The 27,629-nt window shown below is 40.0% G+C and overlaps 1 protein-coding gene across 2 annotated transcripts in view; it reads right to left on the bottom strand.

The window, feature by feature from the left end:
* Positions 1-27,629, bottom strand: part of cwc22 (CWC22 spliceosome associated protein) — a 96,357-nt gene that overhangs the window by 25,200 nt on the left and 43,528 nt on the right. For both annotated transcript variants that reach the window (XM_078228506.1, XM_078228507.1), the window contains exons 10-15: positions 25,031-25,166; positions 24,739-24,945; positions 23,611-23,673; positions 23,153-23,263; positions 16,584-16,668; positions 5,013-5,073 (exon numbers count right to left, since the gene is read on the bottom strand). In XM_078228506.1, coding sequence (XP_078084632.1) covers positions 5,013-5,073; positions 16,584-16,668; positions 23,153-23,263; positions 23,611-23,673; positions 24,739-24,945; positions 25,031-25,166 — 663 coding nt within the window. The remainder of the gene's footprint in view (positions 1-5,012; positions 5,074-16,583; positions 16,669-23,152; positions 23,264-23,610; positions 23,674-24,738; positions 24,946-25,030; positions 25,167-27,629) is intronic.

Here is a 27,629-nt window from a genome sequence, read left to right on the forward strand (position 1 = left end):
CAGTTAATTAAATAAACTGGGCTGTTGTAAAAAGATCTTGCGCACTAATATCCTTGAAGGAAATAAATTATGCTCAGCTGGTCTGGCTTATATATGATTCCAGACCCACGTTAATGTGGTTGACTATTCACTGCCCTCTGAAATGGCCTAGCAAGTCACACAGTTTTATTAAAGTCAACCAGTTTCTAAAGTTGGTTTTTGTGGAAAATAGGAAAAGAGTTAGCATCTAATGATGTATCAATGCTATCATGTTGATCTGATTAATCCCTGGCTTGAAAGTGGATGAGCTGCTCTAAATTATAAAATCTTTGTGTTTGATGTTTGTGCTATCTATCTGAAGGAAACATTGAAAACAATGCAACACAAATAAAGGTAATGTGACTGCATCACTTAATAATGGTGTTAATTAGAATGAAAAAAGGAGTCTGTGAAATTCAAAAAAGCCTCCAATAAACAAAAATTCGCTCGAGAAAATCTCAAAAAGAGCTCTGAGAAAAATAATTGTTTCGACCTGAGCGTCTCGATTAACAATCACAAAATAGAATTTGCTGTCTGCATCAGTGCTGCATCACTCCGTACAGTAAGAACGCATTCTGTTCAGCCAGTGCTCAATAAGTGGCATCATCCTTGGCAAACTAAAGAACTTAAAGAGACGCAAAAACCCAGTCTGCAGGTGCAACAGGTGATCAAGAAGGCAAATGGGATGTTGGCATTTATCGCAAGGAGGATAGAATATAAAAGCAGAGATGTCTTGCTGCATCTGTACAGGGCATTGGTGAGGCCGCAGCTGGAATACTGTGTGCAGTATTGGTTCCCTTATTTGCGGAAGGGTATATTGGCCTTGGAGGGAGTGCAGAAAAGGTTCACCAGGTTGATACCAGAGATGAGGGGTGTTGATTATGAGGAGAGACTGAGCAGATTGGGTTTGTACTCGTTGAAATTTAGAAGGCTGAGGGGGGATCTTATAGAGACCTATAAGATAATGAAGGGGCTGGATAGGGTAGAGGTGGAGATTCTTTCCACTTAGAAAGGAAGCTAGAACTAGAGGGCACAGCCTCAAAATAAAAGGGGGTCAGTTTAGGACAGAGTTGAGGATGAACTTCTTCTCTCAGAGGGTGGTAAATCTCTGGAATTCTCTGCCCACTGAAGTGGTGGAGGCGACCTCGTTGAATATGTTTAAATCACGGATAGATGGATTCCTGATCGGTAAGGGAATTAGGGGTTGTGGGGATCAGGCGGCTAAGTGGAACTGATCCACTTCCGATCAGCCATGATCTTATTGAATGGCGGGGCAGGCTCGAGGGGCTAGATGGCCTACTCCTGCGCCTATTTCTTATGTTCTTATGTAATATAAAGAAAAAATGCACAATGCGGTGAAGATTAATGCTAGACCAGAAAATTGGAAAAAAAAATTTAAATCACCACAAAAAAAGCAGAAAGTTGAGGAGGGGAGAAAACTAGCAACTAACAGAGAGAGAGAGAGAACGGCTTGCATCCTAGGGTCTTAAAGGACGTGGCCACAGAGATAATGGATGTATTGTGGCAATCTTCCAAAATTCCCTAGGTTCTGGAAAGGTCCCAGCAGATTGAAAACCTTCAAATCTAACAGCAAGAAGTGGGAAAGACAGGTAAACTATAGGCCAGTTAGCCTGGTGCATGTCATTGAAAAAAATGCTGGAATCCAATAGTGAGGAGATAGTAGGATATTTGGAAACTCAAATCAATCAGGCAGTCAACATAATTTTGAGAGAGTGAAACTGTGTTTGACAGATTTGAGTTGTTTGAAGATATAACAAGCAGGGTGATGAAGGGGAACCAGTCGAGTGCGGTATATGTGATTTCCCAAAGGCATTCAATAAGATGCCACATAAACGGTTATTGCACAGGAGCTCATGGTTTGGGGGTAACACATTTGCACAGATTGAGGATTGGTTCGCTACTCTCTCAAGTAGAGAGTGGAGATAAATGGGTTGTTTTCAGGATGGCAAGCTATTACTAGTGGAGTACCAATGGATCAGTGTCGGGACTTCAGTTACTTATAATCCAATGACGTGGATGAAGGGATAGAGTGCATGGCTTGCTGATGACATGAAGGAAAGTAAACTGTGAAGAGGAAATACTGTCTGCAAAGGGATATTGATAAAATAAATTAATCGGCAAAAATTTGGCAGATGGAATATAATGTGGAAAAATGCAGCTTGTTCACTTTGGCAGGAAGAACAGAAAAGGAGAATATTATTCAAATGAAGGAATTGCAGAAATCTGTGGCACAAAGGGATCTACGTGCCCTGGTACATGAATCACAAAAGGCTAGCATGCAGGGACAACACATGATAAAGGCAACAAATTGAATGCTGGACTTTAATACAAAATTATAAAAGTAGGGAAGTATTGCTACTGCGGTACAGGGCCTTAGTGTGACTGTACCTGGAGTACTGTGCACAATTTTGGTCTCCTTAAATAAATATATAATTGCATTGAAAGCAGTCCATGAAGGTTCACTTCCTGGGATGAAAAGGTTTTCTTGAGCAAAGGTTGAGCAGGTTGGGCCTATACTCACTGGAATTTAGGAGAATAGAACAGAAGAATCTGGGAGAACTTGACAGGGTGGACGCGAGAAGGATGTTTCCCCTTGTGGATGCAGGGGAGACTAGATCTAAGGAGCACACTTTTAAAAATAAAGGGTCTCCCCACTTGAGGCCTAGATAAGGAGGAATTTCTTCACTCAAAGGGCCGTTGGACTTTGGAATTGTCTTCCCCAGACAGCAGTGGAGGCTGGACACTGAATATACTCAAGATTGAGTTAAATTAATTTTTGACTGACAAATAGTCAAAGGTTATAGAGGTAGGCAGGAAAATGCACCAAAGGCCACAATTAGATCAGCCAACATCTTATGGGATGCCTGCTCCCATTTATGATTTTAAGGTCACAGACAAAAAGCTGCATGTGGGATTCAGCATGGCTGCTCTTTCAAAAAGCCAGCATAGGTACAATGTACCAAATGGCTTCCTTTTGTGCTACATTTCTATGAAACCGTGAGCACGTTTTTTAATCTTCTCAATCTTGAGCTGCAACGAGGATACAATTTTCATGCTTCCTCTTTGCCTTCCCTTCCCACTGCACAATAAAGACCCAGTTTTCCTACAATGGTAGGAAACTGGTAAAAGAAATAATGAGCCATCTGTATCTTTGAGAGCTTGGTTGGGAATTCAAGTGTGTACAGAAATATTATATTTCTCCTAATTTAAAACATGCATATTATATCTTGCAGCACTAGATGGAATAAAAATAATGTATAGGCAGAGCTGTTCCATAATACAATTCAGCCAAACTAAAAAAAACATAGGTCAACAACTGTAGCAGAAATGATAAATGGCAATACCAATTAGCCAAGATTATAATGCCCCCAAAAATTGACTTAGGTAAATGTTCAAAATGGAAGTGCAGTAAGGTGAATCTGAAAGCATATTTTGAAAATGCATTTAATGAAAATCAAATATTTTTTCTTTGTTCCACATGTATTGCGAAGACGCATGTAGAGAATATAGTATATAATGAAATGCATTCCATTCAATGCTATGTTCAGGAAAAATAATCAACTAAATCAAATACATTTTTAGAGCAACTTGTATTGGCATAGTAAAACATTCTGGTATGCCCCGCAGTGATTTTGTTGAACAAAACTTGATATTGAGTCACATTAGTAATATTAGGACAAGTAAAACATTTGGAAAATGGAAAAATTCAGTCAGTTTTAAGCTATGTCTTCAAGAGGAATAGAGGGGCACACAGACAGGGAAAGGATTCCAGATCTTAAGATTCAGTCAGCTGAAAGTACAACTGGCATTGATGGAGCAATCAAAATTGGGGATGCACAATGGGTCAGAAATACTAGAGTGCAGAGATCTGAGGGGTGGAGATGGTTACAACATAGGGAGGACAGGCACCATCACAGAATTTGAAATCAAGGATGCCAGACTGGGAGCCAACATGGATCAATGAGCAGAGGAGTATGGGTGAACAGAGCTTAATACAGGTCAGGCAGAAAAGTTTTGCATAACTTCAAGTTTACAGAGGGGGGCAAGGTGGAAAAAAGCATTGGAATATTCGAGTCTACAAAATCGTGCAAAAGGATTTTAGTTTTCAATAAGCAAATCGAGGACGGAAGGCAGGTGGTGTAACCAAGATGGACATAGACGGTCCCGGTGATGGAGAGCCAAATAGAACAAACGTTGCAATGGTCTGTTTCAGCCTCAGTGGCCAAGGAGTGGGATGGAGTCAGTGACAAGGGAACCGAGATCGGAGTGGGACCAGGAGACAAGTGCTTTGGCCTTTCCACATTTTATTTTGGAAGGGGTGGAGAATCTCCATTATCGATACAACCACATTTCTCAAAAATGTTTATTTTCCGAGATGAGTGATAACCAACTAGATTCCTATTCCATAATTAATATACTGAGGGATCACCAGCAAAGTTGAAACAATTGAATATAACTGAAAATGAATTGCGATTACAATGGGGACATTATGGTGCTGGAAAAGATGATGGAGCAAATGGTCTAACATCTGATGCCCGGCATCAAAACTACATAGAGTAACCACAGAAACTGAAGTTTGGTTGTACTCAAATAGATTTTAAGAGATTAATGATTGTGTGCATTATCAAATTGAACTGTGAAAATAGCTTAATATAGCCCAATGTGCATGGAATAATGCGCAAAAGTGGAATGATGAATAGAATATTGACTCAACTTCTTGTTAATTCTCAAAATTTATCCCAAATTCCACACCTGGTGCAGTATCTTAATTTCCCTGCCATTAGACTACATGTATCTTGCCGTTATCATGATGTTTGCGATGGTTAACAGCCTGACAGGACTGAAACAGCATTTGGTAGCAGCAAAGTTTAGATCAGTCATGTTCCCTATGGGTGCCAGCAACATTTAACTATCTTAATTTCCACTGTACCAACCTTCTGTGGATAACTGAACACATGTAAATCAATACTCACAGTTTGACTTTCAGGAAATTCCATCTTCAATAATTTATGAGCACATTCTTCAAAATCCAAACTGTAAAAATATAAGAAGTGTGATTGAGCAAAGCCTCCAAATGTGTGAGTACACCATTCATCCAAATTGCAATCATACCAAAAATTAAATTAAACATCAGGTAAAGAAATCAAATCAAAATGAGAAAAATTGCATTTAACAATGAAGTAACATTTTGAATTAAGGGAAAATAAATTGGGCACAATCATGATCACAATTTACTTACTGACATGTTTCTATTCAATATTTCACAAGCTTTCAGTGCCACCAACATGCTTAAATTGTGTAACATTTTCAGCAACTTTTAAATTCAAAACAAGAAACCATAACTATATTTTTCGTTGCACAATTTTTCTTCCTCAGCATTTAAGGCCCCATCTCCCTCTTTGCTCAATAAAATTTCTGTTCACAATCCATTTTTCCTTTCACCATTCAATTCAGTTTTCTTAGTGTAACTATAGAAATTCAAAGCAATTGTTTGTATATATTTAACATATTACATGAACAGCATATAGTGCAGTTGTTGAACTGTGCTAACCTCTGAGGACCTTCATTGTGTTGCCAGAACTTTTAGAGTTACCCATTCTGGGTGAATGAACAATGCTCTCCACCCTTAGTGTACAAGATGTGGAAAATATCAACAAGTTGACTTGTCACTGGCTCAAAGACAGGACAACCTCAAGTTCTGTGATTTTGTTACATTGAGCAGCTTTCCCAAATTATTTCAATCTACTCAGGTCGGAAAATTATTCTGCTGCCACCTTAATGTCATGCAACAACGGACTGCAAATTAAGTGAAAATCCAAGCATGGCCCAGTTAGCCAAATGCTTCACTTATAGTAATTTTTGAGAAGGATTTTGAGGGTTTTCATTGATATCCCAGTTCAATACAAAAACAGGTTTTTTTTCAACTAAATTATTCTGGAGTGTCGGGGGTCATTACTGGGAGGCTCTGGAAGCAGGTGCACAGCATAACCCTGCCAGTACAGGCAGTGCTCGGCTTTATGACATTCAAGTTACGACAAATGGCACTTACACTGCTTATAAATTGACAGCCTCTTGCAAATTAGTAACGTCAGTTTTCACTTTATGACTCCAAGCCAGCCCATCTTTAATATTGTTATTATACATATACACTACTGCTTATATTCTTAAATGCAGTCTTGACTGAAACAAAGCCAGATAATCCAGCATCCAGTAATATACAGTATAATATTGGGTCGCTAACACCAAATATGCTGAGAAAGTGGTGAAACCTCTTGTTGAAACACCAGACCCCCGATCCTTCTGACCAGGTCATAACTCCAGGTCAGAAAGTCAACTCAACATGTGGGTCACCAGCTGGTTATGGGGCTCAGCCATCTATGGCAAATAGAACATAACAGCGCAGTACAGGCCCTTCAGCCCTCGATGTTGCGCCGACCAGTGGAACCAATCTAAAGTCCCTCTAATCTACACTATTCCAATATCATCCATATGTTTATCCAATAACCATTTGAATGCTCTCAATGTTGACGAGTCCACTACTGCTGCAGGCAGGGCATTCCAAGCCCTTACTACTCTGAGTAAAGGACCTACCTCTAACATCTGTCCTATATCTCTCACCCCTCAATTTAAAGCTATGTCCCCTCGTGCTAGCCAACACCATCCGAGGAAAAAGGCTCTCACTATCCACCCTATCTAATCCTCTGATCATCTTGTATGCCTCCATTAAGTCACCTCTTAACCTTCTTCTCTCTAACGAAAACAACCTCAAGCCCCTCAGCCTCCCCCATACGATTTTCCCACCATATCAGGCAACATCCTGGTAAATCTCCTCTGCACCCTTTCCAACACTTCCACATCTTTCCTATAATACGGCGACCAGAACTGTACGCAATACTCCAAATGCAGCCGCACCAGAGTTTTGTACAGTTGCACCATGACCTCCTGGCTCCGAAACTCAATCCCTCTACCAATAAAAGCTAACACACCGTACGCCTTCTTAACAACCCTATCAACCTGGGTGCCAACTTTCAGGGATCTCTGCACATGGACACCCAGATCCCTGTTCATCCACACTACCAAGTATCTTACCATTAGCCCAGTACTCTGTATTCCTGTTACTCCTTCCAAAGTGAATCACCTCTCACTTTTCCGCATTAAACTCCATTTGCCACCTCTCAGCCCAGCTCTGCAGCTTATCTATGTCCCTCTGTCACCTGCCACTTCCCTCCGCACTGTCTACAACCCCACCGACTTTAGTGTCACTGTGATCCACCAGCAGCACATTGCCTGGCCGAGCTATAGCCCAGAAAGCAGAGAGTGGTTTTTGGTGAATAATTTTGGTGTGCTGCACCCAGGGGCGGTAGCCAGCCTTGAGCCAAAACCAAGTTGTCTGCACCATGGGGAGGTTTGTGGCAGAGGTTTGAATGCATAGAGACGAATGTCTAAAACCTGAGGAGATGAGGTTGCAAATTGCTGGTGAAAATTATGCCTTGCTCCACTGTTGGAACCAGTCTTAATATCTTAAGTTTTTCAACCAAGCAACAATCCATTATTAGTGCCAACAACCTAGTGATTCTTCCTCATCACTGAAATACTTCCTATATGCAGTACTTCAGGTAATTCTGGTCTTACACAAGTTCAACATTACTGTACATTGCTGCCATTTTTGTTCTATGCCTTCAAATGGAAAAATCAAGAATTCTACTATCTCTTTGGTCTTTCCTATTGCGCTACCATCTTTACCTCAACTTCAAGACCTCTCAACAGATATGCTCCATTAGAACTGTAGCATTTTGAGATGCTTTCCAAATTTTGCTTCCAAATTGGGCTACTTCATATTTTTCTGTACTGAACTGAGTCAATAACTTCAGTTCAAAACCTTGCATTTACAGACATGCATTGGGTCGAAGAGCCTGTGTACCATAATTGTTGTAATCCTGAGTGAAACATCAGAAGTGATGGCATTAGGGGTGAAAGCAGAAGTGCAAGAAGGAATTCAACACAGAGGTAATATCAGTGCTGTACATTTCATGCAGTAACAATACTCATTTAATTTAGGGTGCACCAAGGTACCAAGTGCATGGCAACATCATATCCAAACTTCACTACCAAGTCATATATTCTTTCACTTGAACTCATATCATTTATGAGCTAGAATCCTGTAAATCCCCAACACAACTGTAGTCGTACCATCACCAAAGGACTATCGAGATTCAAGGAGAAGGCCCACCTTCATAGTACAGACAAGTAAAAACTTGAGCTTTTGCCAGCATTTCCCTACCAAAAAACTGAAGCACATTTTCAAATGAATATACAATACAACACACACTATTTCACTAAAAGCTACTCAGCTTGGCTATATTCCTTAGCTGTGGAGGATGCCAAACAGACAATAAAAGAAAAACACAGCTTTGAATAGGTATGCTGGAGTTGGGCTTAATTTGCTTGGGGTTTGAGATTTGGCTGAACAATGTTTTCAGAACATTTCCTTAAAGGATAAATTAGATTGGGTTGAGTCTGCCACAGAGTGAATTGTGTGTCACTGGTGAAAGGACAAGCTTGTTGAGCCAATTCTCTTTCCATACTCCAGGTTGTTCATACGACAACTAACTGAATAAGATACATAAAAAGTAACGATGCCATGCAACTTCAGATTATACAACAAATGGAATAGTGTGATGATACATATGGGGTGATTTGATAATATTTAGTTTTTTTAACAATATAGTGATGTCAATATTTCAACAGTACCCATGTAATTGATTTCAAAAAAGGAACAAATTTGACACTCTGCAACAACAAAAAAGACACCCAGCGACTAGCCAACACCAGTCAATAGCCAAATATCTTTGGTCTTTACTGTACGGACAACGAAAGAGGAAGGAAAAACATAGCTAATTATTGGTAAATGCCACAGTTCAGGCAGAAATTGTCTGAAGGGTGAATAGAATGTCACAATTAATACAGCTTCACAATTTCATCCTGTGATTTTAGCATTTAAGTGAGAAATTCTGGATATGAATAGCAAGTTGATTCTTAGAGACTGTGCTTCATTTTCTATCAGGTTTGCTATATTTCAAGATAAAGTGGAAATAAGTTAAACAGCAAGCAGTTCCACAAGCAGCTGTGGAACCCATAAATCCAAATGGCAAGTGCAATCAATTAAAATATACTGCTTTAGGTGAAAGAAAATGGTATCTTGGAGATCTGTGCATCAATGCTCATGGGCAAAAATCTGAACAACTCAGATTCTTTAATTCAAGCTCATTTAGCTCGCCAAACAAAACAAGAAGTTATTGGCATGCCTCACAGCAACTTAATTTGTTTCCTCTTCAGTGCAAGAGCAGAAAGTGATTTGTTTCTCCAAGGTGGTTCCAATCATAAGTGTTAATTATGACTTTAGTAACTGACAGAATTCCCTGAAACGTGACAATATTTTCTACACCCACATTACCTTATTGTGCAGATTAATCATTCATTCATTCATGTTCTTTTGTGATCCAACTGATCTACTGTTCTGGTGAATTTAACTAAATAATTGGAGGCTTTTTCCTCGCTTCCCTATCTCCAGTCATAACATTTATTTCAGTAATTTCTGCTTCAGTAATGCAAAAGACCATGCACAATTTAACTCTTAACTAGCAGATGTCTAAATTTTCGATGTACCCCGCAGCAGCCTTGCACTTATTGGGTTTCAAAATTTAAGTTTGATTGTAACCAGTGAGCATTTAGAACCTGTAGTTTTAAATAGTCTAAGGAGGTCATCTTTTGTTAATAATCTCAAGACAGTTTGACTTTTAAACAAAATAAAGAATTTCCCCAGCTGGTTATAGTAATCTATAGGTATTTCCACATGTGCCAAGAAGTTCACTTTTGCAATACTACCTTGAGTACAACAGCATCATTTATCTGACTGCGCAGGTTGAATTTCCAAATGGCATTTGCAGCATAGTGGTTGCATTTCATAATAATCAACAAATGCAGTAACGGAACCAAGAGGGCACCTAGAGAGGAAATAGATGCATGCTACCTCTCTTCGGGCAGAACCCCAGATTTTAATTGTCTTTGATTACAGTAATGAAACAATCTTGTTCAATTCTGCAAAGCTGAATAACCCAAGTTATGATCTCCCATAAACTGCAGTACACATTATTTTTATCCTCACATAATGAATTTTAAGTTGCATAAATGCTTGTGCATATAAGTAAAGGTAGTTATTTAATGAATTCAAAACATAGAATCTTACAGCACAGGAGGAGGCCATTGGGCCTGTGCCAGTTCTTTGAAGGAGTACCCTAATTGGCACCAAAACTGAAGCTTTTTCTGCATAATGTTGGAAATTAGTTCTTTCAAGAACATGTCCAATTATCTTTTGAAATTCTGATGGAATCTGATTCTCCCGTTCTTTCAGGTGAGGAGTTAAAGATCTTATCATACCTGTGTGAAAACATTTCCTTCCTAGTTCTTTTACCAATTAGCTTAAATTTATGACCCCTTTTCCATCCTCCTGCCAAAGCAGTTTTTCCCTTCTTGCTCCATGAAAAGCCCTCAATTTTGAATACCTCGATTTAGGTCTTCGTCAGCCATCTTTGCTTTAAAAACAAAGACACTTATTCCAATCTGTCCATGTAAATGAGGTTCTCCATACCCTTCCCATAAGTGAATGCCCAAGATGGTACACAATACTCTAGTAGAGGCTGAACCAGTAATTTGTGGCATTACTACTTTGTTTTCGTATTCAGTGGCCCTATTTACAAAGCAATGCATTCTGCATGCTTTCTTAACTGCTGCATCACCTTGCCATGCCTCCTTCAAAGTTTTGTGATTCTACCCACACCACCCCGCACCTGTCATCCCTTCAAAGTAGCAGCATTTAGATTATACAGGTTTTCAACTTTCTTCCTTACAAACCGCATCTCTTCACACCCACCCTACATTAAATTGCATCTGTCTTGTGCCTGCCCATTTTACATCCTCCAAAATCTGCTACAAGCTTGTTCTTTATTTACAATGTTCCCAAAATTTTAATCATCTGCAAACTTTGAAATTGTCCACCCTATGCCCAAGGCCATGCCCTTTAAATACAACAAATAATGTCCCCAGGGAACACCACTGCAGACTTCTCTCCCATCAGAAAAACATCCGTTCGTCATTGCTCCCTGCTTCTTGGCTACTTAAATACCCAAGTTAGTACCATCACTTTAATACCATGTGTTTCCACTTTCTGTACAAGCCTGTTATGTAGTAACTTTTTGTCAAAATAACTCTTCCTGTATACAAACCTATTCCAAAACACCATCTTCATTCTTCTTCACTAAGTTTTGATGGAATTTGTGAAGAACCATCAATCCTGTTTCTACTGTATGCATCAAGATTAATTTCAAGAATAAATCTATATAACCATGCATTTCTACAGATTCCAGTATGAACCATTTATCACATGTATTAATCAGATTCAGAGGAAAAACAGGTTATGGTAACACTGCAAAATAATTTGCAAAAATGCAACAGCAAGCATTCTGTCAAAATCCAGAGATAGACATAAAAACCCATGCTAAACTATTGCGCATCCTCAAAGAAAAACTAAATATATTGCGTTAGGCTTTGATTGTTAATTAGGGGAGGCAGTGGTGTAGTGACATGGTCACTGGATTACTAGTCCAATGACAAAGGGCAAGGCCTGGTGACCCGGGTTCAAATACCACCATGATAGATGGTGAAATTTGAATTTAATAAAAATCTGGAATCTTAAACAAAGTCTACTGATGATCATGGAACCACAGTCAATTTTAAAAACCCATCTGGTTCGCCTAATGTCCTTTAGGGAAGAAAATTAACCATCCTTACTTGTTCTGACTTCAGATCCACAGCTCTGTGGTTGGCTTTCGAATGACTTCTGAAATGGAGGGCAGTTAGAGATGGGCATTGAATGTTGGCCCAACAAGTGATGCCCAAAATCCCGTGAATGAATTTTTAAAATTATAAAAAGAGAAATATAAAAAAAACTATAAAAAAGATTCTTCAGGAATCATATAATTGAACATTATCCCAATAATAACCTTTTTAAGATTAAACTTTCTGGAAGAACATTGTGCATTCTTATTAACTTCAAACTTGCTCCTTTTTGTTCCAAAGTAAACTCAGAACCAAATCTACAATGCACTTAATTCTAATTGTCATTCCAACCTTCAAATCTTCTTGAATTCATTTTATACTTTGCGCACAGTACACAAAGACAACATGCTTTAAAATCTGTCCTCTGCAGGAAGTGCTTGTACCCAAAGAAAACTTTACACTGCAGCAAACTGCTCATTAATTTGAGAAATTAATCCGATTAATTATTACAACACATTTGCTATTCCACCTTAAGAAACAGGAAGCTATTTCTGAATAGTAACCAAGGCAATATCTATGATTGTAATTTGTATGGACTTTTAACTCACTGCAAAGGATGGCCAATGAATGGTTTTGGGGCACGGAACAAGTAGCAGCTTTCAGTCACATTAAACAAATAGTAGCAACATCAACACTGAGGTCACCCTGCAGTGTAATGTCAGTGAATCAGGACTTGGAGGAACTCTCATGTATCAAGGACAATTAGTTGCTTTTGCATCCAGAGGGCAATGGAAACTGAACCATGCTGAACCAGGAGTATGGCTGGCTATTGTCTTTACTTGAGTATTTTACTCAATGCCTGCTTGCGAGAGGCCACTCACAAGCCACTTAAAGCATCTTTTTCAAACCACTTCTACCTGCTCCCAAGCATCTGGCAAGAATGCAGAAATACAATTTGAAAGTGAAGTACAAGCGGTGGATGTACATTGCCAACATACTGTAAAGAGCTGCGCTCCTTCTGAAGCAAGTTGCTGATGCTAGCAGAGAGTGTAAAATCGTTCAGATTCAATGAGTAGCAACAGCATGCCAGGCTCTGGAAGTCATCGATCCAGCAGACATTGAATCTGACAGCTAAGTGCCTTACTCAGGGCAAGCAAACTGAACAATGCGATGCTACAGCAAGTGCAGCAGGAAATATGACGAAAGAATGGCCAGATCAAGGACACACCTGTAGTTGAGAGAGTATTGGACATACAGGGATGAAGTGATTGCCCAAGGTGGCATCTTGTACAAAAGAAAGAGATGCTGAAGCAGATGCATGCAAGCCATCAAAATGGAGTCTAGTCCGAAGGCGGCAAGAAAAGTGCTCTACTGGCTAAACACGAGCGATGAGGTCAAGGACCACATCAGTCAATGGAGTGCTTGGAATTAATATCCAGCTAAGCAAACAAAAGTCATGACATTCCAGAAAGAGTAGATCTCTTCACTCTCTTTGCAATTCAAGACTATGTCATTGTTGACTGCTATACAAACTACCAGGAGTTAGACAAGCAGACATCAATCAACATCAGTGAAATTGTACGATGCCTGAAAGCACATTGCAATCGTTATTGGTGAACAACAAGGCCCTTAGTTTACAAGTGAAGAATTCAGGTGCTTTGTAAATGATTTGGGAAATTCAGCACATCATCTCCACACTATCCCCAGTCAAAGGAAAAGGCTGAGGCAAGTTGCCAAAGGCACCCAACACAGATGTGTACACGACAATCCGAAAGTGTGGATAAACACATCTACTGAGGGTATGGAAAGTAGTCCAGTTAAGGGACTAATGTCATGCCGCATCTAAGCAACTCTTGCACCAGCAGAAGACGTACTGAAGTGGGGACAGGCATGAATGACAAAATCAAAATCAAACAACAGAAAGCCAAATTTCACTTTGATAAAGCTGCCAAATCATTGCTGAGAATTGGAGAGTCAGTGTGTAAATATTCAACACTCAACAAAACTCATCCTCTTGGCAACTTAGTGTAGTCCTCGTTAGTATTGGGGTTAGTATCTCTGCCTGCCATGCGGGGCACTGGGGTTCAATTTCCCAACGGGGAGCTACGAAGTTGCCTGAATGCGCGCCGGTACAACTTCCTTTTTAGGGCAGCACGGTGGCACAGTGGTTAGCACTGCTGCCTCACAGTGCCAGGAACCCAGATTCAACTCCTGACTTGGGTCACTGTGCAGAGTCAACACATTTTCCCCGTGTCTATGTGGGTTTCCTCCAGTTTCCTCCCACAGTCCGAAAGACATGCTGGTTAGATGCATTGACCATGCTAAATTCTCCCTCTATGTACCCGAACAGATGCTGGAGTGTGGTGACCAGGGGATTTTCACAGTAACTTCATTGCAGTGTTAATGTAAGTCTACTTATGACACTAATAAAGTTTAAACTTTAAAAACTTGGGACGCATGTCGAGACATCACCACCTTGATCATAAACGGTGAAAATGAACCAAATATATCATCGTAACGCAGACATATACATGCAACTGGAGAAACTGCTCCTTCACAGCAGACAGCTGATGTGAGTTTACCAACTATACAAGGAAATAAACGACTATCAATCTCAGAGGTCAACCCTCCCCCAACAAAGGCAACGGATCAGCAGCAACATTCACCACAGCTATAACACTCTTCATAGCAGCAAAATTCTCCAGAGAGGCAACATTATCCTAGGAACGATCAGACACTAGACAAACAGCCAATAACAACCTGCATACTAACCATGAGGAGACCTGAACGCTTTAAGAATTACATGCAAAAAATGTGTGGTGACAGATGAAAGTGGGTCAGGCTTCAATGACATGCGTGATGTTTTTCACTTTAGGCCAGATATGTGCCTGATTTGCAATTGCCAAAAATAGTGTATGCAGGTTGTTTTCCTTCATGAAGTGTGTGGAGGAGGGTGGAATGTTTGGAGAAGTGCCATAGGCTTTCAATAGTCATGTGACCTCTGTCACCCTTGATGCATGATGTGGAGATGCCGGCGTTGATGCAAGCAGAAGCCATTTCATCCACCACTTGGAACATCTAGGATCCAGGGACATAACCTTGCCAGGTCAAAACAGAAGAAAGAAAATACTTATTTCCACAAAGGGTTATAGAAGTGTGAAATTAATGTTAAATCTGTAATCAACAGATTTTTACTTACTCAATATGTAAAAAGGCATGGGGACAAGAAACCTGGATGTAGTCTCAACTGATTCAGTAGTTTCTAAGTCCTCGCTCACTTCAGTTGTGAAAGAAAATTAAATTATCCTATCTTATTGATGAGAGAGGCGTACAAGTTTAACATGCACACATGACAAACCAAGTATCCAGCAATACTGCAGAAACATCTGTTGGTCTATGCCATAAATGAACACAGTGAGATATGCAGCACAGTTGCGGAAAGCTTTGCAGAAGTTCAATTTTTTCCAGGAGAATGGTTACAGAAAGCTTTGGCATAGCTCAGGTTATAGAAAACAAATACGGTTTACTTCTTAAAAAGATAAAATTGGCACACACAATCGCACTCAATTAATTACCTCAACAATAATACTTATACTCAGTTCATTCACATATATAATCCTTTCAGATGTGCTTATTGAGGTCTTTTGAAGATGCCTGTTACATCACCAACCCCTTTCTCCCCATCATGTAGCATAGTCTGACAGAGAAATTAGATCATTGCTCTCTCAAAACATATCAAAAATAAGCATTGCCATATCATTTTCTAAAACTCCACCAATTAAAGTGTAAATTACATTATTTCTAAAACATCGAAACAAAAATCTTGCAGAATTACAATGCAGAATATATCATCTTCCTTGTGACTTTTTTTGTCTAATTATGACGTGTGTATTCTTTTTACCCATAGGCACGTTGGATTAATTTTAACTCTAGATATTTAATCTATCAAGTTCAGGGACCAGTTAAAAAAAAACTTGTGAAATAAAAACATGAACAATAGCAACACCAGATACTGCGACCATATATATCAAGTCAAGGCAGTGACTCGGAGTTATGCAGAAAAGTGAGTAAACTCAATACCCATACCCAGGCAGTCAACCCCACATGGTATATAAAGTTTATTTATTAGTCACAAGTAAGGCTTACATTAACACTGCAATGAAGTTACTGTGAAATTCCCCTAGTCGCCACACTCCGGCGCCTGCTCGGGTCAATGGACCTAACCAGCACGTCTTTCAGACTGTGGGAGGAAACCTGAGCACCCAGAGGAAACCCACGCAGACACGGGGAGAACGTGCAAACGCCACACAGAAAATGATCCATGCCGAGAATGGAACCCGGGTCCCTGGCGCTAACCACTATGCCTACGTGCCATGGTGTATATATTTCATGGCGAGGTAAATGCCCTTCCTGCCAAGACCAAAACTAACTCATCATGAGAATATGACGAACTCTTAACTTTCTCCAGACACTGCAATTTGAACTCATCAGCTCAGGCCAACTCCATGTTCTAAATTACTTATTTCATATTTATTTCACTGTACATATCCTAAATCTTAAAGCACTGCATAATACTAGGCAACAATATTGCAGGGAAAAATATATGGTCGTGATGAAGATTTGCTTTGAATAAATTTATTTTCTATAATCAGAGTCCATGAAAAAGCGTTTTAAACTGAGTATTTCAAAGTGTTGAAACATTTGTTTACCTTGATTGGATAGCAAGATAAATTGTCCGACGAAACGAAACCAGATTTACTTCAGTCTTGTCATGTATGGTAAGTTTCTTTTCCCCTAAAAGAAAATGGAATAATTTCAACTCATTTCACAACTTTAAAAATTGCACGAAAATAACATCACCAAACTAAAGAGCAGAACAGTGGCAAGCACTGCTGCCTCACAGCGCCAGGAACCCAGTTCAATTCCAGCCTCAGGTGGCTGTGAGGAGTTTGCATTCTCCCTGTGTCTGTGTGGGTTTGCTCCAGTTTCCTCCCACACACCAAAGATGTGGGGGTTAGGTTGATTGGTCATGCTAAATTGTCCCTTAGTATCAGGGGGATTAGCAGGGTAAATACATGGGGTTACATGGCTAGGGTGGGATTGTTGTTGGTGCAGGCTTGATGGGCCAAATAGCCTCTTTCTCCACTGTAGGGATTCTATGATTCTAAGCTAACTTGCTGGTGAATTATTTTCATATTCTTTGGAGCAGACCAAAGCAACGTGATTAGTTTTTTTAACTTTGGTGCAACTTAGAAGCTGTCTCATTATACTATTGGAAGCTGATGTGAAGTCATGTTGTCACAACTCCACAAATGCACTACACGCCTATTGAATGAAAAGAAATGAATTGGCTATTTTCCTTGACAAACAGGCAGTTACAATTACGAGATTTATAAGATTATGTTTTGAGACTGTATCGTTAAATTTAGGGTGAATGAAGGCGGTCAGGTGATCTGTTCTGCAGGCTGCCTGACAGTAAACCTGGGTGGCTTCAATGTTCAAGGTCAAAGCAACAGAAGGGGGTGCAAGGATTTTATTATTGGAGACAATGGCAACAGTATCTGAGTCTAACATGAATAGACTAGGAGTCCCCAAAGTCCCAGAAATGTGTTGTTGGTATTGAATTTTAAACTGTTGGGCTGCGAACTATCCACTTACTTCTAAATTGAAAGGGAGTTGGGATCAAAGGTAGCTAATTAGCATTTCAACCTGGATGCAAGGTTAAAGGTTTCACAATACCATTGGAAAGGGGTGGAGAAAGCCAGTTTTGAGATCAGGTGACAGACTTTCCTAAAAATCAATGATATCACAATAGACAGAGGTCTTCGTAGTCAGCGGAGAGAAAAGGCTGTTAGATTCGGGGAGCAATTCCAGCTAGATGCAGGGGGGAGACAGTCTCTGGTTGAAGAGTACATCCTATGGTCATCTACAGGTTCCGAGGCCTTTTGGTTGAGATCTGACATCGGATCAAGCCCAAGGTGGGGTGCAATGCCGTATCGTATCAGTTTGGATCTTGTTTGTCTTTCTTGTGGGAACCAGAGAATCACTGAATCATACAGTGCAGAAGAGGCACTTCAGCCCATCAAGTCTGCACCACAATGTTGAAACACCTAACCTCCCACCTCATCCCATTCACCAGCACTTGGCCCATAGCTTTGAATGTATTGGAGAGCCAACTGCTCATCCAGGTATTTTTCAAAGGATGCGAGGAAGGCAAGTCACCACTACCACCCTCCTAGGCAGCACATTTAAGACTGTCACCTAAAAACGCTCGCTCACACACACACCAAACCTCCTACCTCCCCGCTCCCCCCACCCCCCAACCTCCTGCTCCTCACCTTCAACTTGTGTCCCCTTGTGACTGACCCTTCAACTAAGAGGAACAGCTACTCCACATCTACTCTGTCCATGCCCCTCAATCGCGTACACCTCCATCAGGTCAACCTTCAGTGTTCTCTGCTCCAACAAGAACAACACAAACTTATCCAGCTTCTCTTCACAACTTAAACATTCCACCCCAGGCAGCATTCTGGTAAATTGTCTTTGCACCCCCTCCAGTGCAATCGTATCCTTCCTGTAATGTGGCAACCAGAACCGCATAGTACTCTAGTCATGGCCTCACCAAAGTTCCATACAATGCAAACATGACTTCCCTGCTTTTGTAATCTATGTCTTGATTGATGAAGGCAAGTGTCCTATTTTTCACCAGCCTGCTAACATACCTTTCGTCAACTAGATTCAATTGGAAATTGAATTTGGTTTTTGGAGTAAACAAGTAATGGATTCGGGTCTGCCCGAATGTGTTATAATCATAAAAGGGGAATGTTCCTCTCTATCTAAGTTGCCTATAAAAAGGGAAGTGCGTTAAGACAGTAGTGTTTTAGTAATTTGATGCAATAAAAGTTATAAAATCTGAAATCTTAACATGTCATTCTTTTAGATATTAACTGGAAAGTTCCAAGTTTGCTTTTAAACATTACTGGTCTCTAGAGAGTTCACGACAAAAAACATACTTTAGATGCAATAAATGAACGAGTATTTGTATTCTGGAAGACAACTGAAAAAACATATCATGCCATACCATCCCTGATAGCATGTTAAGTTCTCCACATTGAATAGCTAATTTATGTAGTTGGTTGGCTTTCACCTTCGAAAGAGATTTTTTTCTTCCTCTGACTTCCAATATAAATTCATCTAACTTAACTTTTTGTCCTTGCAGAGCAGTAGCCAAAGGAGCTCCAATGTTTCTCTACCTCTTTATGCTTGGCAATTGGTCAAACAAGCTTCCAAACAATCCATCTACTGTCCTCTTTAGCATAGACGCCTGGCAGCTACCTACTACCACAAGGCTCCAATGAATGAAGCTATTGTAGCATTGTGTGCAAAAGATTGCTTCGACGTTTTAATGAATCCCATTGTTCGAAGCTCATGCATCACACGAGAAACAATTTCACTACTTTATTGAATCTAGACCAGATCCCAAAAGATTGTCTTCTCCATAAATTTTACAGAAGTTGATAGTCAAGTCTTAATTTAAATGAATTCAAATGTTTTGTTGGCCAAAAGATCAAAAATCTCATTACTTAATACCAAAGTTCCTTGGATAAAGAAAATGGAACTGAGACTTTAAAGCAGCATATGAAAAACTGCAGTTACCAATAAAAAAAATCAAAAAAGTGGAACAAGAAAATAAGATTAAAGAAGTTCAGACTCGTAGCTAATAGAAAATAAACAGGATTTTGTTGCACAAAATGTAAAAGATCTGTTAAATAAAAGACACGGCCAGCACTGCATTTTGGGTAAATTTTCATTGTTAAACGGGTTTGAGAATAAGTTATATTTAAGTGTTGGATGTTAAAATACTGAATATCCAGTTGTTAAAGAAATGGTTGTGGGAATTGAACGTCATAAGAAAAACAAGCAAGTTTGTGGAATATCAACATGAAGTATTACCTGAAATTAACTGGAGAAATTTCTGGTTCATCCAAGATTTAATGTCAAACATGCAGTTTGACAATTGCATGGAAGGGTCAAGAGAAGTATTTGACAGGCCAGGTTGTGTATTGTCATAAATAAGAGGAAATTGACCCTGTGCCTTCAGAAGTCATCACTGAAGGGCAGCAAATAGTTCAGAACAAAGTGGATGCTAATGATACACGCCAGCAAAACCTTAATTCCTGCCAGTTCTCTACCAAAAAGGGCAAGAGCAGCAACCATCAGCTCCAAGTGACACAGCATTAAAAGTATGACATATTGTTTCCTAAATTAAAACAGTGGCTGCTTATCCAAAGTATTTATTTGGCTACAAAGCATTTCTGGAGATCCTAAAAAGAACTATATAAAAGCAAAGCTTTTTTTTTGTCATTTTTGCTGGGTTATCTTGGAATTCCCAAACTATCACAAATTTGAGAATGTCACTTGCCAACATCATTTACCAGCAACTGAAGCAATACAAGGGAAATGCCGAACATGACTTCCCAAAGTAACTAGTGATGGGCAATAAGATGTGGTCTTCCCTGTAACATTAACATTTTGAAAAATATGGCAAGATAATTTTCTGATAAGAATATTTTTAAAAGGTTCCTTAAAATCTGAATTCATAAATAGTGCCTAACTATTAATAAAGATTTTTGCAACATTATTAAATGCCAAAACTCAATCCATGGAATCATGCTGTAATCTATTGCAACAAATATCTGAGATCTATAAAGTTATCACTTTAGTGTCATGGAAATATGATATTTGTGCAATGCGTTAAGATGCTGAGTAAAAGATTCAAGAATTGAGTAAAATCAAGATTAAAAATTTAATTGGGATAAAATGAAGTAAAGAACTGGTTAAAAAGGGAACTGCTGAGTGCAGCTGCCTGGAGGGGTGTTTTTGTTATGCGAATTAGCATAGCAGTAGGAAAACAAGTGTTTACCTAAGTGGCTGGGGGAAAACAATGGTGTATAGAAATAGTTCTTAGAACTATAGAAGAGGTCAATTCAAAGTGGAGAGAGAAGAATATAATTTGCACCTATATTAGACCACAAGTGGCAGGAGCAGAAGAGGGCCGTTCAGTTCATCGAGTCTGCTCTGTCAGTCAATGAGATACTGTCTGATCTGATCCAATCCTCAACTCCACTTTCCTGCCTTATCCCCATAACCTTTTATTTCCTTACTGATTAAAGATCTGTCCATCTCAGCTTTGAACATAGTTAATGACCCAGTTTCACAGTTCTCTGCGGTAAAGAATTCCACAGATCACTGCCCTCGTGGAGACATTCCTCCTCATCTGTTTCTTAAATGGCGACCCCTTATTTTGAGATTTTGCCCTCTGGTCCTCGACTCCCTCCCAAGGGGAAACAATCTCTCAGCATCTACCTCGTCAAACCCCCTGAGAATCTTATATGTCTCAATAAGTTCCCCTTTCATTCTTTTAAACTCCAATGAGTATCGGCCCAATCTACTTAGCCTCTCCTCATAAGAAAATGCCTCCATACCCAGGATCAACCTTGTGAACATTCTCTGGACTGCCTCGACTGTCGGTATATTTTCCCTTAGTTAAGGGGACCAAAACTGTTCATAATATTCTAACTAGTGCCTTGCACAGTTTAATTAAGACTGTCTATTTTTGCACCATCTTCCCTTTGAAATAAAGGCCAACATTCCATTTGGCTTCCCAATTACCTATTGAACTTTCATGCTAGCTTTTTATGATTTATGCACGGTGATCCCCAAATCCCTCTGTGCTGCAGTTTTCTGCAGTCTTTCCCCTATTTAAAAGTACATAACTTCACATTTTCCTACATTATATTCCATCTGCCAAGTTTTTGCCCACTTACCAAACTCGTCTATATCCATGTGTCGACTCCTTGTGTCATCCTCACCACTTACCTTCTCACCTGTTTGTGTCATCTGCAAACTTGGCAACAGTCCATTCACTTCCCATATTCCAAGTTATCAATATACATAATAAATAATTGTGGCACCACAACTGACATCTGTGGCGCTCTGATAGTTTCTGGTTGCCATCCTGAAACTGTCCCTCCTATCCCAACTCTGACTTCTCTCAGTTAGCCAATCCTCTATCCATGTTAATAAACTACCCCCAACACCATGGGCTCTTATCTTACTGCACAGCCTTTCATGCAGTGGCTACCTGCTAAAAGGCTGGTCTGCAGGATTACTAAGATGGCTTAACTTCTAAGGGAAAGGACAGTATAACCATAGGAGGATATCTGAGTACAGCAGGAAAAATGCAGCTAGCATCATAGCCACACTCAGCTGGAGAAAGTAGGCTCTCCCGAAAACAAACTTTCTATAAGCTGCTGTTTTAAAACACGAACAGAAAAGAACTGCTATGCTCAACTGAAGACAGTCTTCCCAAACCTAGAAAAATAACCTGTGGGTGGTAACCAAACGTTGGATTCAGTTCACAGTTATATAATATTGGATACTGTTTGGAAAAAGGGCATTTTTGGAAAAAAGGCATGCCTGGATTGAGTGGCATGCCTTATGAGGATAGGCTGAGGGAGCTCGGTCTTTTCTCCTTGGAGAGACGAAGGATGAGAGGAGACCTAATAGAGGTGTATAAGATGTTGAGAGGCATAGATCGGGTGGACTCTCAGAGGCTTTTTCCCAGGGTGGAAACGTCTGCGACGAGAGGACACAGGTTTAAGGTGCTGGGGGGGTAGGTACAGGGGAGATGTTAGGGGTAAGTTTTTCACACAGAGGGTGGTGGGCGAGTGGAAGCAGCTGCCGTCAGGGGTGGTGGAGGCGAACTCAATAGGGTCTTTTAAGAGACTCCAGGATGAGTACATGGAGCTTAATAGGATGGAGGGTTATAGGTAGGTCCAGAAGGTAGGGATGTGTTCGGCACAACTTGTGGGCTGAAGGGCCTGTTTGTGCTGTAGTTTTTCTATGTTCTATTTCTCAGAGTTCAGGAAATGCAATTAGTTTGGAACAAGGGTTAACTTGATGAGATCTGACGTGTGTATAACATTATAGTAGTTAAGTGTACTGTTGTAGTGTTTTATCATCTTTCTTCTTGCGTGTTATTGTTTACGTTAATAAATTCGTAACTAATTGATTAGAACATGGCTGTACTGTTTCTCACTGGTTTGCATATCTTTTCTCACGTGAGACCAAATTAAAAATATATATCACTAAGAACCAGTGTTCCAAGTTACCCTTCTGGGTTTTGGGATACCCTCGCATTTCTCAGTGGGCTTCTTAACAAATGAAGTTCAAAACCTGCCATGTTGAAATTAAGCAAGTCGGAAAAACCACTGACCTTCTTCCTCATCACCATCCTCATCATTGTCATTATCACTATCATCAGCATCATCACCACCAGCTTCTTCGTCACCAGATGCAGAGTCGCTGCTTCCTTCATCAAGAATTTCTGTGTGGAAGACATTCATAATAACCATTAAGATGGTGATGATCAATGTACATCTTTATTGTTATACTTGCCTTGAAGTTTGAATCATTATTTCCAGAAGTGCTTAAGCTTAAATAGAGTATCACTCAAAAAACTGATGATCAACATATAAAGAACAAGTATATGACATGGAGAAAAGAGAAAATCTTGATCTGGTGAGAATTCAAGAAATGGCTGAATAAAAATTAACTGAACTGCTTTTACACCCTCACTCCTCACACATACCCTTATTAAAAGCAAATAAACACTAACTTCTACTGTATACTTAGACTTCAGTTTTTCATGAAATCATGAATTACAAAATTTACCTCTTTTTAGATCTTTGTACTTCTGTTCGTTGTCAAGGAAGTCCGAATCCATCTTGAAGACATCTATATTTGAAAGAGTTTTAATCATGAAAAACCGTCTAATAGAATTTGAATAACACTAAAAACTAAAGTGATTGTGATGATGCTTAAGAAATGTCAAGTTTGTTAAATAATAGATCAGATCATCTGGTCATCTGAGGCTGTGGTACTTGCTGCAATTAAAAGTGCAGCCTTATCTTTTTGTGCCAGAGTTTAAGGGACTTACTGTCCTAGGTGCAGGATGCATCATCTGCAAAGATAGTATTGAGGCCAAGACCACACCCCGTTTGATGTCAGCAGCACAAGGAATGGACCCATAAGATCTAACAGAATTGTAGTACTTTGTTATTCAAAACCTTTTGTTATGCGTTTGTATAGCCTTTAATTTAATCTATGGAAACATAGAAAAGTCTTGACATGAAATCAAAAAGTACTTGAAATAAATAGTAAAGTGCATTAGGTCTGAGTGCATTTTTTTGTGTGTTCAGTCAATGAATTAAATGGATACAGCTGCTCACAAATGCATTCGGGCTCTGACAGCATTTTTCTATTCTTTACCCAATGGATTAGAAGTGGACACAGCTGGAGGGCTGGGCGATGGGGGTTGTTGGATGGAGGTGATTAACAGCTCGAATATTCTGGGTAAAGTTTGGGTATCAAGCCCAAGTCCACAGGGGTGAGGTCAATGTTCAAGACATCCATGGAGGTCCGGGTAGCACACCTCTGCCCTTTGGGTGTTTGACCTTCTCAGTTAAGCACATGCGTCCAGACTTCCTCTGGGTCCTGGCACAAAATAGCAGTGAACATCTGAATGCTCATCACTCATTCCATTAGAAGGTGAGCCCACCTATGTTGGTAGTTTTGAATAAATCCACACATATTAATTTGCATTATTTATATGCGAATGTAATCACCACACTGTTCCAAGAAATTATTTTGTACATGACATTAAATCTCCACTGTATAAAACTGAAAAGGTGAAAATGAAGACCCAAGATTCAGCACACTTGCATCAAAATCTTACAAGTACACAACATAGTTTATTTGCAGCTGTTGGGAAATTATGGAACGTTTTATTCAAATACATACTTAGCACATCTTCAGGATTATATTCATCTTCCAAAGGAAGCATGTGAGTAAACTGATCCTCTTCCTCAACTAGATCAAGACCTTCAGGTATGATCGGGTGATCCTTAAATCCATCTTTTCGAATTGCAAACATCACTTCAATCATATACTGGACACGTTTATCAATCTGAGATTCATGAAGGATATTGCGAAGACGTTCAAATATTGCTGCAACAAAAATCACAAATTGAGCAAGAAGCAAAATTGGAGTTAATGATATTAAAATGCTACATGAGTTCAGCTGCACAGTCACCATTAATGCCTCGAGGAGAAACCTCTGTCAGCTTCATTCCACACTCCTTCAGAAAAGCAATTGACACTTCAACACTGTCATCTGTGGGCCGCTCCAGCAGTAATGTGAGCATTTCCAAAGAAAGCACTTCATGGGCCTAATTCAGAAGCAAGAAACAAGTAGTTTTTTTGGTATATAATTTTAAAATCTAGCATTTTTGTCACTTTTAAAAATAATTTTCTCTCATGGAGCATTGAACAAAAAAGATCTTCCCCACCACCCACTTTCTCTCATGGAGCATTGAACAAAAAAGATCTTCCCCACCACCCACTTCAAATTCCTCACCGTTAATGCTACATCATTATCTGGTCAAGCAGCTTACACCACTCCCCCCCCCCCCCCCCCCCCCCGGGGTCAGAAGGGAGTGGAATCAAATGTAGAATTTGTAGTACTGAGGGTTTAATCTGCAACATCAGGGATTACAAGGGTTTTTTGTATTCTTGATATATTGCTGGATGAAGTTGGTGAAGATTTTTGTTGTGTAACTTCATTGAATGATGCTGACCAAGGTAATTTTGTGATGGGCAGGCTGAAATGGATGTAATGTAAAGAGATGATGGGTTCATGTTGGGAGGTTCAGAAGTTACTTTCAACTAAAGCAAAGCCTTGTTATGTCGGCCGCCGTGTTCCTGTTACAACTGGAACAAGAGGAGTGTGCAGTTTCTCTAGTCCCGCTATTCCACAGGTCACACCTCAAGGGTAAATGTTTACTTCACTCACCCACAATTGCCAATTATTTATTTTCGCTGCTGTTAGACCCAGAATAAGAGCGATTTTAACCAGCTGTCTTTCAATAAACTCAATGATTCCTTTAATACAAAACAGCTTTTGGAAAACAACTTGCAAAAACTGGCCAATATACAATTTGTAATCTGGAAATGTAACTATATGCCTCTAAATCCCAACACATATACACACAAAAGACAAAACAAATTGGGTCTCTGCAGAGGTTGTCGTTTAAGAGAAAAGCACCTTCTGGCCAATAGGAAAACTTTATGAGAAAAGATAAGGCTGGAATTTTACCATCCCACCTGCCATGTGAATCAGAGCAGGCGAAGGACGGACGATGGGGAGGTCCAGTGACCTCGGGTGGGATTTTCCGGTCTCGGGGCAAGCGAGGCTGGAAAATTCCACCCAAAGTCTGAAGGGGTTTGACGCTGTCAATCTGGTGATCCTGTGTGTGAAGATGGAACACTGTCATAGTAGCTGCCTGGAAGCTCTTTCCAAAGGAGTTTTGGTGTGGAGGAGAACAGAGCGGGGTCAATGTCCTTAAGACCTCTCTCTTGGCTCAGCTTCTCAGGCTTTCAAATATGGACAAATCGTATGGAGATGAGGACCTGTAGCCGGACACATAACTGCAATGGAATTCAGGCAAGGTAGTGAGAGAGCGAGTTGCACAACCTTCCCCTTTTGGTTCATTCCCAAAACTGAGTCCAAATCACAAGTTCAAAACAGAAACTCCTCGCAGTCAGGTGGCTTCCAACAAAATTATCAAGGCCTCAGACTCTGAAACATAATTATTTTCCTCCAGTAATTAAAACTCAAGTAAGCAAATAGCTCTCATTTCCTCAGGTGCCTTTATGGGTCATTTAGCTGAAATTATTTGACTTCCTGGAAATGGCAACTCAACAGTCCAAAGTGAACTTATAACCTTTTTTTCAACGAGAAAACTGGTCAGTTCTCAAAGAAGTGTCCAAGTAATTCAATGTCCTTCCAGTTTTTAAAAAAGCATATAGTTCTTGGAAATATGGATTGCGAACATTCCATCCCAAGATGGCTTCTGGATTCCAGAAGATAATAGTTGGGCCTCATTCCTGAGAGACTGCAGAGTGCTTCAAAAGGTGAGTCATGGCACAAATCACTTCCAGTCTCCCAGACTGCCTGGGTCCACTACAGTTTGCCGACTGCCGCAACAGGTCCACAGCAGACGCCATCTCCCTGGCCCTGCACTCAACCCTGGAACACCTAGATAAAAAGACATCTATATCAGACTCCTATTTATTGACTACAGCTCAGCCTTCAACACTATTATTCCCACGAAACTTATTTCCAAACTTCGTGGCCTGAGCCTCGGCTCTTCTCTCTGCAACTGCATCCTGAACTTCCTAACTCACAGACCACAATCAGTAAGGATAGGCAACAACACCTCCTCCACAATCATCCTCAACACTGGTGTCCCACATGGCTGTGTTCTCAGCCTCCTACTCTACTCCTTATACACCTGTGAGATCAAATTCCCCTCCAATTCGATTTTCAAGTTTGCTGACAACACCATTGGAGTGGGACAGATCTAAAACAATGATGAGACAGAGTATAGGAATGAGATAGAGAATCTGGTGAACTGGTGCGGCAACAATAATCTCTCCCTCAACGTGAACAAAACGAAGGAGATTGTCATCGACTTCAGGAAGCGTAGAGGAGAACATGCCCCTGTCTACATCAACTGGGATGAAGTAGAAAGGGTTGAGAGCTTCAAGTTTTTAGGTGTCCAGATCATCAACAACCTGTCCTGGTCCCCCCATGCCGACACTATAGTTAAGAAAGTTCACCAATGCCTCTA

The sequence above is a fragment of the Mustelus asterias genome, chromosome 14, assembly GCF_964213995.1.
Source record: "Mustelus asterias chromosome 14, sMusAst1.hap1.1, whole genome shotgun sequence".
NCBI classification, from domain to species: Eukaryota; Metazoa; Chordata; class Chondrichthyes; order Carcharhiniformes; family Triakidae; genus Mustelus; species Mustelus asterias.